The 17830-nt window shown below is 38.7% G+C and overlaps 1 protein-coding gene across 1 annotated transcript in view; it reads right to left on the bottom strand.

Annotated features, from left to right (window-relative positions):
* Nucleotides 1–1379: 1379 nt before the first annotated feature.
* Nucleotides 1380–17830, bottom strand: part of VSTM4 (V-set and transmembrane domain containing 4) — a 98495-nt gene continuing 82044 nt past the window's right edge. The window contains exon 8 of the mRNA XM_047072627.1: nt 1380–1711. Within this exon, the coding sequence (XP_046928583.1) occupies nt 1586–1711 (126 nt within the window). The 3' untranslated portion in view covers nt 1380–1585. The remainder of the gene's footprint in view (nt 1712–17830) is intronic.

Here is a 17830-nt window from a genome sequence, read left to right on the forward strand (position 1 = left end):
AAGCTATCATGGGTCTTTGGGAGTGTTACCATAGAGCTAAGTTCACGGACACATTTATTTTTTGAAGCTATTGTAACGAGAGCCTTACACTGTAAAGAAACTTTCATTTCGAAAATACATACTGACTGTCACATGAATGTTAACACAGTGTAGTGTGAAGCAATTTTATAGTATCCAGAATCTTGCGGTATTCATCATCCCATTACAAGAATTCTATGAGAGGTTAAGTCGCCTTACTATAAACGTGAGTCTGAGATAATTAGGGAGTAAGAAACTTGACCAAGTTCGCACAGCTATACAGAAGGGCACAACTCACACTCAAGGTTGTGTTTAAAATATATAATTTACCATATATACATGATCCGTTACAAAGCCAAACAATGTCTGCAGTGCGCAGTGAATAACCGCCCAGAGCACACCCATCCAAGAAGTGTGACAGGGTGGCTCTCTTCTAGAACGTTTCCATCTCCAGTGAGTTTCTGGGTGTTGTACCAGTCCTGCAGAGAAACTTCCACACAGATGTGTATACCATGCACCCCTGCCTGACCCCAACCCAAACACATTAGAAATCACCCATGAAGTTGAGTTGGACAAGGCACGTTCCAAGAGTAGGGTCTTTAAAACACATTTTCCCAACTCGGCTTGCACTTCTTACTCTCCTCCACTAGGGGAACCAGGCACAAAACTTTGCCCACATATGAGTGGACGTTCAATTAGAGCTGGTAACCTCGACACAGTTCCGAGGGGCCCGCTTCCTCCAGTGTGTCAATGGATGGCTAAGTCCCTCCCTTGCTCCTTTGGAGAAGAGTAGGACTGCTGGGAGGATGTAAGTTTCTATACCAATATAGGTGCACCCTGATGAGGGTTATGGAAGCCCTTTAAAATAGGGTGTGCTACTCGCCCTGTGGCCTTGGGCGATATCACAGCTAGGGTGATGGCACTGGGGTATTTACAGACGGCTGACTGTTAGCCCCACAATCTGCCTCTCCGCCCTTAAATCACCAGGGTCAGTGCATCTGTTTAAAACAAGAGATGCTACCTTGAGTGATCGTTTGCAGTAAGCAGTCTGCTCTGCTCTAGGTGCCTTAAGAACATTCTGTGACCTTCTGAAAACCAACTAGTACATATCTGCCATCTCACACACTTTGGCCTATAATGGTATTTCTTCTAGCTATATGCTATGAGCTTGATATCACAAATACAGGAAGAACAGAAGATTAAAATAAGATTTTTAAAAGATTAAAACCCAAAGAAAGAAGAAGAAAACACGAAGGGGTTTGGCTCAGCAGAAAAATCTCCTTGGGTACTCTCAGAATCAGAGTCCACACTTCTCAGGGCTCAGACTCAGAAAATCTTGTCCTGGGAGGTTTGTCCAAGGTCTGTGGCCCCTAATCTTTTGTGGAGAGGAGCCTCGTACCTCGTGCCTCACACCTCTCCTCGAAGGCACCTGGAGCGCTGTTGGGAAGGGTCTCTCTGCCACGCAGAAGGCACGAGTGAAAATACAAAAATAAGGACTTTGTTTCCAAAGTGTCATAAATAACCGGGATGGCAGGTATTAAATAGGACCATGGAAGAGGGCACAGCATTACAACTTGTTCTCTTCAAAGAGGATCTGGGCGTAGACGGTGCTGGTGGGGAGGCCTTTGGCGGCCCGGTGGGGTTTGACCAGCTCCAGCTCGGCGTAGGTCAGGTTCTCCTCAGCAATCTTTGGCTGGAAGACAAAACACAAAACAATTCCAGCTGACCACAAGGAGTTCCGCATCACATATTCATTTGTCAGGGGTGCATTTTCATCGCATTCTGGGGACCCAAAGGGAAACAAATGGACAAAAATTTTCCAAAGACATATAAAAATTAAATAACATAACAATATAGATCTCATTGCCTTATAAAGAACACTATGCCCTATAAAGAGCCACTACGATTATTCTTTTTTTAATGTATCTTTTTAAGTTTATTTATTTATTTTGAGAGAAGAGAGAGAGAGAGAGCATGAGAGGGGCAGAGAGAGAGGGACAGAGAGACGGTCCTAAGTAGGCATCACTGTGGCAGCTTAGAGCCCAACACAGGCCTCCAACTCATGAACTGTGAGATCACGAGCTGGGCTGAAACCAAGAGTTTCATTCTCAACTGACGGAGCCACCAGGCGCCCCTCACTATGATTTATTCTTGAGTCAACATAGAACACTAACAAAAAGCGATTAAACATTAGGTCACAAAGTAAACTTTAATTCTGAGAAGTAAAAATAATGTAACTAACAGTTTCTGATCAAAAGGAAAAGATAAAGATAGCGACAGAAACCCAAAATTCTAGAAATTAATAACAAAATTAGAATGGGCATTTTTCTCGAATGACTCAACCTGTATAAAACTAAAGTTTTGGAATATCTTGATAACAATGAAAAAAGAAAATATTACTTACCAGAGCCCAAAGAATGAAGTACTCACAGATAAATCATAGTCTTAAATATTTATACTAATACTACGAATTAAATGGGTCGAGCATCCAATTGAAGAAGTTAGAAAAGAACAAAATAAATGGAAAAAAAAAAGAAAGAAAGACCAATACAATTAGAACCAGACTCTATGAGTCAGAAAGCAGAAAAACAGAGGCGCCTGGGTGGCTCAGTCAGTTAAGTGTCTGACTCTTGATTTCAGCTCAGGTCATGATCCCAGGTTTGTGGGATTGAGCCCCACACTGGGCTCCGTGCTGGGTGTGGAGCCTGCTTAAGATCCTCTCTCTCCATCTCCCTCTGCCCCTCCTCCCCTTGAAGAAAGAAAAGAAAGAAAGCAGAAAAACAGTAGAATTATAAAAATACCCAAAAGCCTGTGCTTGGAAAGCACCAATAAAATAAATAAACTGAAAAATAAATTAATCAAGATAAAAAGGTAAAAAGCACAAGTGAATAAAATAGGAAATGAGGAAGGGGATATAACGTAAATAAATTTTTGAATTAAAAAAAAAACTACTTTGCTCAACTCATTGCCCAAAATTATGAAATGCAGGATAAAGTAGGTAATGTTTCAACAAATATAAATTATAAACTCCAGAAAATATGAATGTATTAATTATCATCAAAAAAAGAAATAAAGTAAAGGAAAGAAAAGAAAAAAGAAATAAGGAGGGAGGGAAAAAGGAAGGAAGAAAGGAAGAAAGGAAATATTGTCAAAGAGCTCTTTCTCAAAAACACCAGGCCCAGGCATTTTTATAGGAGACCTTCTAAAACAAATTCTTTTAAGGAAAAGATAATTCCAATGTAATTAAATTTATCCAGAGCATTAAAAGAGGAAGAAAAACTTCACGTATTTTATTAAAAAAAAATTTTTTTTTTTACATTAGAGAGAGAGAGATCAGGGGAGAGGGGCAAAGGGAGAGAGAAAGAGAGAGAGAGAGAATCTCAATAAGTCTCCATTCTCAGTGTGGAGCCTGACCTGGGGCTTGATCCCACAACCCTGGGATCATGACCTGAGATGAAATCAAGAATTGGACGCTCAACTGGCTGAGTCACCCAGATGCCCCTTCATGTATTTGAAAACAACCTCATTTATTAATGTAAATTTTAAATCAGATTGACTCAGAATGAAGAAGCAGATTAAAAGATACATAACCATGTTCCAGGAATGCAAAGATGGTTCAATATTAGAAAAATCTACCAGTATAATCCACTATAGCAACAGATGCAAAAAACCAATATGACTATCTCTATAGATGCTGAAAAAGCATTTAATAAAATTAAAAAGAATTTTTTTGTGAAAAACAACTTTTGAATAAAGGAGTCACCCATGTATATTTTCTTGCCATGATTAAGGAACATTATTAAAAGAATAATTGGTGGCTTATTACGGAGTGATGTCAGGATCACAGCACCATGAACCATTCCTTTTTCTTTTCCTTTCCCCATCAATTTACAACTGATTGGACATCCACAACTGAAAAGAAAAATGCCTCTGCACAGCATACCAAATGATACCCGAGAGATCTGTCCATCTGTGCACTCAAAGGTGGGTGGACTGGACTGCAGAGGAGACTGCAGAGAGGGTGGGGGGGCAGCAGTGGCATTGGCGGTGATGACAGAGAAGGTGTGGGCTGGTCCAGAAACCAGCCAGCACCACCTTACTGATACAGGAGGTAGAGGGTGAAGGCAGTGATGGGGGGTGGGGAGGAGGGTCTGCCTGGCCATTCGCATTATAGCTGGAGGGAGCAGTTGCTCTCTCTGACTGACCACAGTGACTGGGGGAGGGAAAGGAACGGAAGGAAAGTGTCTCCTGCTGTCTGTCCCAGAAGGCAAGAAGCCCATCCTTGCGTCAGGATCCCCCTACGTAGCAGTGGGTACACCCAAAGCCCAAAGCACTAAGTACACACCTTCCCTCCTCACTCCTTCTCTGCCCACTGCCCCCCCCCCGCCAGCACCTTTGTTTTTTCTAAATGCATAGTGCTCCCAACCTTAGCAGCCAGTCAGCTTCCTTAACAGAAGGCAAAAACTTGTGCTATAGCGCCACCTTCTGGAAAACAAAAGGAAAGCTCCTAACTACCAACCTGTTGAACTGTTGGAATCAATGTTAACAAAACCTCACCTACATGAAAAAGGGTGTTCGCTACTTCAGATGCAGTGGCAGAGCCACTTCTCATCAACCGCCATGAAAAATCATAGTAATAGGTGAAAATCACAGTAATATTTAAAAAATCACAGTAACATGGTATCAGAAAAATAAAATGACAATTTTCCAGCAACCAAACCCAAAGACATGGAATACTGTAATCTAAATGGTAATTCAAAATACTTGTAAAGAAGTTCAAAAGCCAAAAGAAAACTCAGAAGGACAGTACAGTGATTTCAGCAATCGAACTAATAAACAAAAGGCGTGCTTTATCAAAGAGGCTGAAATTCCAAAGCAGAACCAAACAGGAATTCTGGAGCTGAAGGACTGAATAGATGAGAGGAAGGATGCATTAGAACATACTGGAAATAGAACAGATCAAAAGGAAGAGAGAATTAGTAAGCTCAAGGACAGAAATATAGAAATGATTCAGGTGGAAGAGGAGAGAGAGCTGAAATTTTTAAATAGTGAAGGAATTCTATGTGAATGATCTGACTCCATTAGAAAAGCCAAAATAAAGGGCGCTTGGGTGGCTCACTCAGTTAAGCATTTGACTTCGGTTTGGGTCATGATCTCACGGTTTGTGAGTTCAAGCCCTGCATCGAGCTCTCTGCTATCAGCACAGAGCCCACTTCAGATCTTCTGTTCCCCTCTCTCTGTGCACCTCCCCCACTTGCTCTCACTCTTTCTCAAAAATAAGCATTTTAAAAAATTAAAAAAAAAAAGAAAAGCCAACATTATGGGTATCCCAGAAGGAGGAGGGAAGAGAAGGGAAGAGAGCCTATTTAAAGAAATAATAGCTGAGAATTTTCCAGTCCTGGAGAAGGAACTGGGTATACGAGTCCACAAAGCTAATAGGACACCTCACTATCTCAATGCAAAAAGACCCTCTCCAAGTCACATTAGAGTAAAATTGTCAAAAGTCAACAATAAAGAATTTTAAAGGCAGCCAAGGGGGAAAAAATGATAGTAACCTAAAAAAGTACTCCTGTTAGGCTATCAGCAGATTTCTCAGCAGAAACTCTGCATCCCAGGAGAGAGAGGAATGACATATTATATGGGAAGATAAAAACTGTCAGCTAAGAATATCTGGCAAAGTTATCCTCAAAAATCAAGGAGAAATAAAGGCTTTCCCAGAAAAACAAAAGCTGAGAGGGTTCATCACCAGTAGACCTGCCTTACAAGAAATGTTGAAAGGTGATCCTCAAGCTGAAATGAAAAAATGAAAGTACACAAAACTCTGATTAAGGGGATAAACAGAATTAGAATATGGTAACTCTTCTTTAAAATAGTATATTAAACTCTTAACTATAGCATAAAGTTTAAAGGAAAAGAGCATTAAAAATAATGGGAACAACTTGATAACAAAATCACAGTATAAAGAGAGATAATTTGTGACATCAAAAATATAGAAGAGGCAGAGGAAAAGGATGGATCTTTCTTTCTTTCTTTCTTTCTTTTTCAATATATGAAATTTATTGTCAAATTTGTTTCCATACAACACCCAGTGCTCATCCCAAAAGGTACCTAAGGATGGAACTTTCATAGGCAAATGAAGATAAATTGCTATCACCAGAAAAAGAACTATTTTATCTATGAAATGTTTTATGTAAACTACAAAGCATATTTGGTAACTACAAAGCAAATATCTAGAGGATAGACACAAAACATCAAAAAAAGGGGAGGGGGGAGGCTGTGCCAATGTCCATGCAAAACAACCTACTTACAAAGGTAGACAGAATCAGAAGGAAACAGAAACACGGGAAAGACAAAATAATCAGAAGGCAAAAGATAAAATGTACATATCAATAATCACCATAAATGTAAATGGATTAAACTCACCAATCAAAAGGCACAAAGTGGCTGGACAGATAAAAAAATAAGACCCAATTATATGCTGCCTACAGGAGACTCATTTCAGCTCTAAAGGCACATATAGGCTCAAAGTGAAAGAATGGAAGATATTCCAAGCCGGCTGAAATAAAAAATTAAGTATAGCCATACTTATATCAGACAGAATAGACTTAAAGCTAAAAAGGGTATTCAGAGACAAAGGTCATTACATAATGATAAAGGGGTCAATCCATCAAGCAGATATAATGATTACAAACAAATATGTTCCCAAAATCTAAGCAATGAAATTAAGTATATATTAATTATATTAAGTAATCAATGTTACTTAAGCTTGTAAGTATATTATATATTGATTAACTAATAAAAGTAATTAAGTAATTAATAAAAGATCTTAAAGGAGAAATAGACAACAATACAATAATTGTAGGGGACTTCAATACCCCACTATCAACAATGGATAGATCATTCAGATAGAAAAATCAACAAGGAAGAATTTAAATTGAAACACACTTTAGAATAAATGGACTTAACAGACATATACAGAACACTTCACCCAACAGCAGCAGAATACACAATTTCTCAAGTGCACATGGAACATTCTCTGGGATAGATCATATGTCAGGCCGCAAAACTAATCTTAGCAAATTTAAGAAGACTGAAATCATAACAGCTATCTCCTCTGACCACATGGTATGAAACTAGAAATCAACAAAAGGAAAGTGAGAAAATCTAAAAATATGTGGAAACTAAACAGCACACTTATAAACAACCATTGGATCAAAGAAAAAATCAAAAGGGAAATAAAAATTATCTCATGAAAATGAAAACACAACATATCAAATATTGTGGGATGTATCAAAATCAGTTCTGAGAGGAAAGTTTATAACAATAATAATATATTAAGAAATTAGAAATATTTCAAACAACCTAATTTTACACCACAAGGAACTAAAAAAAGAAAACAAATGGAGCCCAAAGTTAACAGAAAGAAGGAAAAAGTAAGGATCAGAGTGCAAATAAATGAAATAGAAACCAGAAAAAATAATAGAAAGGATCAGTGAAACTAAGAGCTAGTTCTTTGAAAAGATAAAATTGACAAAGCTTTAGCTAGATTAATTAAAAAAATAGAGAAGTCTCAAAAAAATTAGAAATGAAGGAGAAGACATTAGAATAGATACTACAAAAATACACAGAATTGTAAGAGACTAGGATGAACAATTATATGCCAATAAATTACATAACTGAGAAGAAATGTGTACGTTCTAGAAACACACAACCTAAGAAGACTGAATCAGGGAGAAATACAAAAGCTAAACAGATAGTAATCAGTAATTACTAATCAGTAATAATAATAATAAAAACCTCCCAACACAAAAAAACTTCAAGGCTAGCGCTACTGGAAAATTCTACCAAACATGTAAAGAATAATTAATACCAATCCTCTTCAAACTCTTCCAAAGTATCAGGCAGGAGGGAATACTTACAAACTCATTCTATGCAGTCATCATCACTTTGATAACAGAAACCATACAGGGCCACCACAAGAAAAGAAAACTATAAACCAATATCCCTGATGACTATAGATGTAAAAATTCTCAAGACAATGTTAGAAAATCAAATTCAAGAACATATTAAAAGGATTATACACCATGACCAAGTGGGATTTATCCCTGGTACACAAAGATGGTTCAACATACACAAATCAATAGATGTAATTCATCACATCAATAAAATGAAAGATAAAAATCACATGATCATCTCAATGATCAAAATACAATATCCTTTCATGATAAAAACCATTAACAGACTAGATACAGAAGAAACATATTCAACATAATAAAGGCCATATATGACAAACCCACAGCTAACATTATACTTAATGAAGAGAAACTGAAAGCACTTTTCCTAAGATCAGGAACAAGTCAAGATGCCCACTCTCACCACTCATATTCAATATAATACTGGAAGTCCTAGCTAAAGCAATTAAGCAAGACAAAGCAATAAAAGGCATTCAAATGAGAAAGAAAGAAGTAAAATTGTCATTATTTGCTGATGATATGATTCCTATATAGAGCAAATCCCAAAGAATTAGTAAAAAAAAAAAAACTATTTCAGTAAAATGGCAAGATACAAAACCAGCATATAGAAATCAACTTTATTCCTTTACACTAATGATGAAGCATCCAAAAAAGAAATAAAGAAAATGAACCCATTCATGATAACATCAAAAAAAAAATACTTAGGAATAAATTTAACCAAGGAAGTGAAAGATCTATACAACAAAGACTACAATACTTTGCTGAAAGAAATGGAAGAAGACACAAGCAAACAGAAAGATATCCCATGTTCGTGGATTGGAAGAATTAATATTGTTAAGATGGCCATACTATCTAAAGCCATCTACAGATTCTACTTAATCCCGATCAAAATACCAAAGGCGTTCTTTACAGAAATAAAAGAAACAATCCTAAAATTTGTGTGGAACCACAAAAACAAACAAACAAACAAACAAACAAACAAACAAACAAAAAAACCAAATAGCTAAAGCAGTCCTGAGAAAAAGAACAAAGCAAGTGGTATTGTGCTTCCAGATTTCGAACTATACTACAAAGCCATAGTAATAAAAAACAGTATGATACTGGTACAAATATAGATAGATACATCAGCCAATTGAAAAACTCCAGCATATATGGTCAACTTATTTTTGACAAGAAAGCCAATAACACATAACAGTGAAAGGGTAGTCTCTTCAACAAATGGTGCTGAGAAAACTGTAGAAACACATGCAGAATAATGAAACTGGACCACTATCACATATCACTCACAAAAATTAACTAGAAATGAATCAAAGACTTAAACATAAAGGTCTGATATCATGAAAGTTCTAGAAGAAAATGTTTGGAAGAAGCTCATTGATACTGATCTTGGCAATCATTTTTTGGAAATATCTCTAAAAGCACAAACAATAATGGAAAAAAATTAACAAATGGGACTACATCAAACTCAAAAGCCCCCACAGAGCAAAAGAAACAATTAACAAAATGAAAAGAACCTACAGAATGAGAGAACTTTTTGCAAACTATATAATGGATAAGGGGTTGAAATATCCAAGTAATATCCAAAATGTACAAAGAATTCCATCAACTCAATAACAAGACAAAACAAAATCCAATTTAAAAATTGGAAAAAGAAGTAATTAGACATTTCTCCAAAGAAGACATCAAAAAGGTCAACAGACACATGAAAAGATGCTCAACATCACTCACCATCAGGGAAATGCAAATGGGATATCACCTCATATTTGTTAAAATGGCTATCATCAAGAAGACAAAGACCACGGGAGCTGGTGAGGATGTGGTAAAAAGGGAACCCTTAAACACCGTTGAGAAGAATGTAAATTGATCAAACCACTATGGAAAACAATGTGGAGGTTTCTCAAAAAATTAAAAATAGATCTACCATGTAATCCAGCAATTCCACTTCTGGGTATACATCCAAAGGAAACAAAAACAGGATTTCAATGAGGTATATGCAATCCCATTTTTTTTTCTTCAAGATTTATTTATTTTGAGAGAGAGAGAGAGAGAGAGAGCGTGAGCGCACTTAAGAGCCAGGGAGGGGCGGAGAGAAAGGGAGAGGCAGAAACCCAAGCAGGCTCCACACTGTCAGCGTGGAGCCTGACTTTGAGCTAGAACTCACGAACTGTGAGATCATGAGATCATGTGAGACCTGAGCTGAAATCAAGAGTCAGATGTGTAACCGAATGAGCCACCCAGAAGCCCCTTATACAATCTCATTTTTTGCAGCATGATTCACAAAACCAAGCTATGGAAACCACCCAAATGCCCATCAACGAATAAATGGATAAAGATGTGTTAGATATATACAATGGGATATTATTCAGCCATGAGAAAGGAAGACATTGTCCCATTTGTGACAACATGGATGGACCTTGAGCACATTATGCTAATTAGGTAAGTCATAGAAAGACAAGACTGTGTGATATTACTTATACATGTGGAATCTAAAAAAATTAAACCTGTAAAAAACAGAGAGCAAGATGGTAGTTACCAGGGGACTGAGAGGAGTCAGACAAGAGTGATGGTACTTAAGGGTAAAAACTTGTAACAAGTAGTAAATAAGGTACTGAGATGTAATGCACAGGATAATACATGTAGACAATAATATTGTACTACAGTTATGTAGTGTGATAAATATCACTGCTTGGCAATCATAATATATATATATATTATACATTATATATACATATATATATTATATATGTTACAACATATAAAGGTATCAAAGTAGCCTTGTACATGTGTATGTGTAACTTACACAATGTTATACATCAAATTTATTCAATAACAAATATTCACTTATTTATTATATATATTATTAAATAAATATTCACATTTATTATAAAAAGAATAATTGGTAATCCAACTTGAGTGATACTAAAATCTAAGGCTGTAATAATTACAATACTGGGGTGTTGGCACAGGAATACACCTATCTATCAGTGCAACTCATGAGGAAGTCCAGAAATTACCCTGGAATAATAAAATAAAATATTATTTTTCAATACATAGTGTTAGGTCACTTGGGTAGTCCCTTGAAAAATAAATAAATCAAATCCCTACATCATTCCTTATACCAAATTCCAGATAAATTACACATTTTTAATGTGGAGAAGAAACTCATAAAAGTGCTAGAAGAAAATGTGGGGAAATTAAAAAAAATTTTTTTAATAACCTCTGTGTATGGAAGGTATTTTATAGAAAAATCCAGGAGCAATGCAAAAAGATATGTATATCTTCATGCCATATATGGCATAGTATTCTCTAAATAAAGTCAAAGGACAACTGACAAAGTGGAGAAAATATTTGCAACTCATACCAAAGGGCTTTACAATTCAACAAAGATAGCGGCCAATAACCCATTAGAAAATTAAACAAAGAACAACAGACTGGACCAGAGTGTTCATAGGGGAGGAAATACATAGGCTCTTACACGTACAAATGAGACTGAACCTGTAGCAATAAGAGAATCTCAATTGAAAATCAGACATCAGGGAATGCCTGGGCGGCTCAGTCAGTTAAGAGTCAGTGACACTTGATTTCGGCTCCAGTCATGATATCAGAGTTCATGAGATCGAGCCCATGCACTGTCAGTGCAGAGCCTGCTTGCGATTCTCTCTCTCCTCTGCCCCTCCCCCACTCACACTCATTCTCTCTCTCTCAAAATAAATAAATAAACTTAAAAAAATAAAATCAGACATCAGGTTTTGTCTTTCGAATTAACAAACCTTAAAGAAAGGTTGTCAAAAGGAACAGAAGAAACAGGTCCTCTTGTATATTGTTTGTTGGTACAAGCAAAATCTGGAAACACTTCAATGGACATCAGTGGGAGACTGGGATATTCATACAATGGAGTATATGGAGTATATTCCTTAAAAAGAATGATGGAACCATACATGTCTGTGTTACCATCATTTGTGTAAATATGTGTGTATATATATTATACTCTTAGAAAACCCTTGGAACCTGCTTGAAAAATCAAGCACCTGATATCTATGGTTCCCTCTGGTAAAGTAAACTGGGTGGCTGAAGGGAGGATATACCTTTGTGGATACCTTTTAAATTTTCTAGTAGGCACACGTATGTAAACAACACATTAATTGACTTTAATTCATAATCAGAAAAATAAAAGTCAGTCACTAATTTCTAGCCATGAAAGACACGTGATTTTCATTTAAGCAGCCTGCTTTTGGTTTTTGTTTTTCGGCTTTGGTTGTGCTATGGTTTTGTTTTGATTTTTTATTTTTTGTGCTTACACCTTGGATTATCTCGCCAAAATTCAGGACAAATAAACCATTCGCATTCAATTTAAGTTTCTTAAAAAGAATGCCTAAAGCAAAAAGCCTCTTTTCTTTCGAAATGAAGCGTCATCATAGAGATAGGGAGCAAGAGTATCTAAACTACAGCCAGTACCTACTCATCAGGGGCAACTAACCAGCAACCTTCACAAACTGGTCATTTTTCCATTTCAAAGTTAAGGACATTTATAGGGATGAGAGCCTCCTGCCTGTCTTTTGACATCAAAAGTCTTCACATTGCTTCTTAGTTGTCCATATATTACAAGCCAACAAAAATCCCGTTTACATCTTGCCTTACAGTTTAATTACATTTCACATTATAACGATTCCATTTAGAAATGCCATGTGTCCTCAAATAAGCACGCAAAACCCAACTCATGTAAATTTTAGAACCAGGATTTATGAAATCATATTGTCCAGGTGTTTTATTACATTACCTTGAAATTGCATTGTTTTCTAGTGTAGATTATCTGTTTATTCTTAAGTTATTCCATTACGTTTGGATATGAAAAATAACACTAGCTTTCTCAATACAGGTCACCAGGCTGGCTGGGCTGATGTGTTGTTTTCATACATTTTTATGATGTTCCTATAGTAAACATAATTCAATAAAGCCAAAGCACACTAAATAAATAATTGCATCTAGAAAAGCAATAAAAACAAATAAAATTAGTACTTTCATAAGTGGAAAGGTACTTCAATTACTGCTACAAGCAACAACCCACCATAAAATGTGTAGAATCATTTCCCTTATGCATATTTCTGGGATATAATAATTTGATTGAAGATACGAGGCAGCACACAGGAGCCTCCGAATTGTGAAGTGTATACAGTTTCCAACAGAAGATGCATAATATCGGTCCTTGGCACCTTTAAAGAACCTATTGTTTCTCTGGCACGCACAGTTGGCTGTCACCATCAACCATGTGCTTAATTACATTTCCCAGCTTGTTTAACTGGAAATAAATTCCTAATGGCCAATGAAAGGGAGTAAATGTAGACTCCTCACCAGTTCTTATCAAGCTACCTTTTTTTTTTGCACTGATGCTTTAGTGGAAGGTTTAGGTGCATTGAGAAGTAGCTTAGAGAAAATTATTGGAATAATTAGTTACTGGTAAAACTGTAGAACTGGTGGTAAAACCAGGGGCCAGGAGCAGAATGTAAAGGCTAAAGCAGATGATGCAATGGGGCAGAGCCAAGGGTAGGACCCCACAGCAGGGCCCCACGTGTATTTCCGGTGATGTCTGTGATCTTAACAATTTGAATGTGGCCTGGGTATAGGCTGAAGATTCACTCCCAACATCTACGGCAGTTGGAAAACTGGAGCACATCAAGTGAGTCTCTGAAGATGAATCGAGAAGCACCTCTGTTCCCTGTGAGCTGCTGGCCCTCAACATGACCCTCTTCAAGACCCCATTCCTGATCTTGGGGGTGAAGGAAGTACAGAAGGGCATGGGCACTCTAGCACAAGCTTCAACGATCTTGAACTAGTGGTTCACAAACACTCTCGCAAATGCTTTAGGCTGTACTCAGACACAAAGGAAACTCCTGGAAGCAGGATTTCCAGGCCTCAGACACCTAGGTCTGATGTCGCCGTGTTCGCTGAAAAGCAGGAGCAGGAGGAAACAGGGGGGATGGGAAGCAGACCAACTGCTGGGAAGTTCTGACAGCGTCCCTTAGAAAAGGCCCTACAGGGGCACCTGGGTGGCTCAGTCAGTTGGGCGTCCGACTTTGGCTCAGGTCATGATCTCATGGTTCACGAGTCTGAGGCCCTTATAGGACTCTGTGCTGACAGCTCAAAGCCTGAAACCTGCTTCAGATTCTGTGTCCCCCTCTCTCTCTGCCCCTCCCCAGCTTGCACTCTGTCTGTCCCTCTCTCTCAAAAATAAATGAAAACATTAAAAGTAATTTTTTAAGTAAAAAAAAAAAAAAAAAGAAGAAGAAGAGGAAAAGGCCCTAGAACTTTCCAAACATGTGAGAGGCAAATGCATCTGTTTGGTTGTATCTTCTTTTCCCTCTCAGCCTGCAGAGACCCCTGGTCAGTTTCTCTGTTTCTCCAATAAGGGCCTGGTATTTATGTTCAATGCTTGGGATCTTGTCTGTTCTAAACCTCTTTGTTTTACAGCCCTGTAATCTCACTTTTGATACATTTCTTCCCAGCCAGGAAGAATCCATTCCTTAGTCTGGAAGGGGATTTGGTGAGCAAAAGGGGATGGAGTTTCAGATACAGACACGTGTTGATGCATTAAAGAAAGGCTAGAATGGAATTTTTAAAAATTCTTCTAACTTTCAGTGGGTGGAAATAGTCCTGGAGAGGAGGCAAGGAGAGTGGCCCTGCGGCCATCAACTCATGGCTGAATGCAGACCATGGGTACAGGGGTAACTTGGACCTTAGTTTAAATGTCAGCTGTGTGACCTTCCCGCTGTCCTTAAGGACCTCCCAGATCCTAGAGTTGAACTCAAGTGCTCCCTGACAGCCACTGAGCCAGATTAAATTCCCACATAGTAAAACCTCAGAAGAATTCAGAAAGCATTATCACACAGACCCGTCTTCTCATGCAGTGACAGAACCTTCTGGACTCCAACTGTAACAAAATCAGTTTGCAGTGAAATGCCATGTCTTCCACAGCCCATCTTTTCTGTTCTGTCAGTGGTGAGGCACTCAACAGCAGACGAGAACCCCCAGGTGGAGACCTCTCACTTCTAACTTAAGCTCTTCTTTTTTAGAGTATCGGTTATGGAAAGTGGGCCTATGGGGAAGGACTTACTTGATACGGCTAACACTAGAAAAGTCAACCCCCAAGAATTCAGAAGTTGTGCACCTCTTGGGGACACACCACGCTTTAAGCTCTTAATTTGGAAGTTTCTGAGTATTTCATTTGGTAGGTGTGTTTCCAGGATTCAAGCTAAAAGTTAACATTCCTACCAGGAGAGAGGAGAGAGAGAGAGAGAGGGGCAGAGAAGAAAAAGGAGAGAGAGAGACAGAGATTGATTTAACATTCTACGCCAACTCCTTCCTGCAAAACACCATTTTTTCATAGACATCACGGTTGGAAGTGCACGTTGAATTAAATTGCAGGAATAAAAGAAAAATACAATTGTAGCCGCTGCAAGTTCTCCAGTGTCAGAAGTTCAATTGGGTAATACCATTATCTGAGCAAAAGATCAATAACTAGGACATGGGGATGTTTATGCTAACGTCACCTTAGAGTTAAAAAATGTGATTGCATTTCTACGGGCTGCACTATCAGGAATCTATTTACCCAAGAGAGAATTACATATTATCGAGGGCAGACTTCCTCTCCCCCCTTCAAGATAAGTGCTCATTTTTTATTCAACAGAGGAGTACCTAGTAAAACAAATTCTCCCCTCCCCACGCCCACGCACATAGGACTATGGCCACCGAGGAGGTGGAGGCTGTGTGATCAGCAAAGCTCTGTTTGATGGAGGGCCCTCGATGGGCACCCATAGGTCCAAACTCAGGAAAGAAAACTATGGTGTCACCTTTACTGTTCCTGTTGGAATCGACATGGCTTGGAAATGAACTTGACTTAATTTTGAGTTCCACAGGTCTACCGACTGGCCCAGCCTGCTTTAGATGGGCTGTGCGTGAGGTGGCAACAGACTCTTGGTTAGAGATATCCATTGGACAGGTAGAAATAGGAAGCTAAGCAGTGATAGGCTAGAGCTAGAGAAGGAGCTGCATGCCAGGGCTAGTCACGATCTCCTTAGAGCTGAGACAGGTGGTCCACTGGGACCTCTGGCTTCAACAGCATAACTGATACCAGAATCCCCACCCAGAGGTGAGGGCTGGAATTCAGTTGCACTCCCCAAAGCCAGCATGCAGCTATGACTGCGGACATAGGCTCCTCTTGGCAATCTGAGCCAGGGGCTAGACACCGGGACCTTGGTCACCACACAGGAGGACACAGGCATGCTATGAGGCACCACATGCCCACTTCCTCTGTTGCTTCAGACATCTATAAGCCTTGGGATTATATCTGCCCAAATTCCTACCCGCTTCCTGGCTTTCACGTGATTATTCAGTCAACTGATGGCCAACGAGCCAGTGTTCTCTACAGCTTTGGAAGGTTTGGAAAGGATCTGGAACTCAGGAGAGAAGTTTTGGATGGAGATTAAGATTTCAAAGTTGTATCCAGGTTTTTGGCACCGTGGGTTGGATGAGGTCACTTGGAACTCTTGAGCAGAGCAAATTTGCATCACGCTCTCGACTCTGGAGAATTCAAAGGATGTTTAGCAAAGCACATTCCCAGAATGAAATTGACATGATGGAAAGTCACATGCCCCTGGCTAATTGCTCTGAGGACACACAGAGGTGACCAGCCATAGGACCTGCTAAAGCCAGGCACAGAAAAGCCAGAGGCTTTATAAGTCATCAGACAGATGGAGGTCTCTAGATTTCACCAATGTATGTTTGGAAGCTAAAATGTGATTATAGATAAATCTCTTGGGGAGGGTCCTGACACATGAAACTTTTCATAGTGGCACAGTGATGGCAGTGAGAGCCCCATGATCTAATATAGTCACTCATGTTCTCTTCCCCATGGACCAAAGATCTATGTTTTCCCAGCTTCCTTCCAAAAGTACTTTTCCTGGCAATATTATTCAAAAGAATACTTATGTTTAGAAAAAGAGAGGGCTTGGTAATCTCCTTCCATAGGAGTCGGCTCTGAGAATCTTCCATTTTGAACACTCAATCTTCTAATCAGCTGCAATCTTTTTTTTTTTTTTAATGTTTATTTCTCATTTTGAGAGAGAGAGCGTGAGCGGGGAATGGACAGAGAGAGAGGGAGACACAGAATCCGAAGCCAGCTCCAGGCTCCGAGCTGTCAGCAGAGCTCGATGTGGGGCTCAAACTCACATACCACAAGATCACGACCTGAGCTGAAGTCAGATGCTTAACCGACTGAGCCAGTCAGGTGCCCCTCAACTGCGATCTCTAACACTCTGACTCATCAGACTGTTCAAGGGTCTGTCTGGTGGTACTTAAGAGCATGGATTCTCAGAGACAGGAAGACTGCCATTTACTGTGTGACCTCAGACAAGTTTCTTACCTTCTTTGTGCCTCCATTTCCTTATCTGTAAAGTGAGACTCATAATGGTATCTATCCTACAGGGCTATTGCGAGGATTAAATGCATTAATACATGTAATGTACTTAGAAAATTACCTTGTAGGTAAACAGTAAATGCTACACAGGTGTTCAATTATTATTACTATGATTTTTATTATAGAGTACAGACAAGTGTTGTTTTGACAACCTGTCCCTTTGAAATACTTAGAGGCAGAGAGAAGACGACGCTCAGAGATCATTTGGAAAACATCACACACCAGATTCTGATGGATGCCACTGGGCCTCAGGCCAGTGTCAAATAAATCTAGTGATACATGTTTTTCATAGTGGTAAAGTTAACCTTTCCTTTTTTTTTTTAACTTTTTATTTTTTATTTATTTATTTTTTCAACGTTTATTTATTTTT

The sequence above is a fragment of the Lynx rufus genome, unplaced genomic scaffold (genome assembly GCF_022079265.1).
Source record: "Lynx rufus isolate CCGP_SWC_20201006 ecotype Redwood Valley unplaced genomic scaffold, mLynRuf1.p SCAF_11, whole genome shotgun sequence".
Lineage (NCBI taxonomy): Eukaryota > Metazoa > Chordata > Mammalia > Carnivora > Felidae > Lynx > Lynx rufus.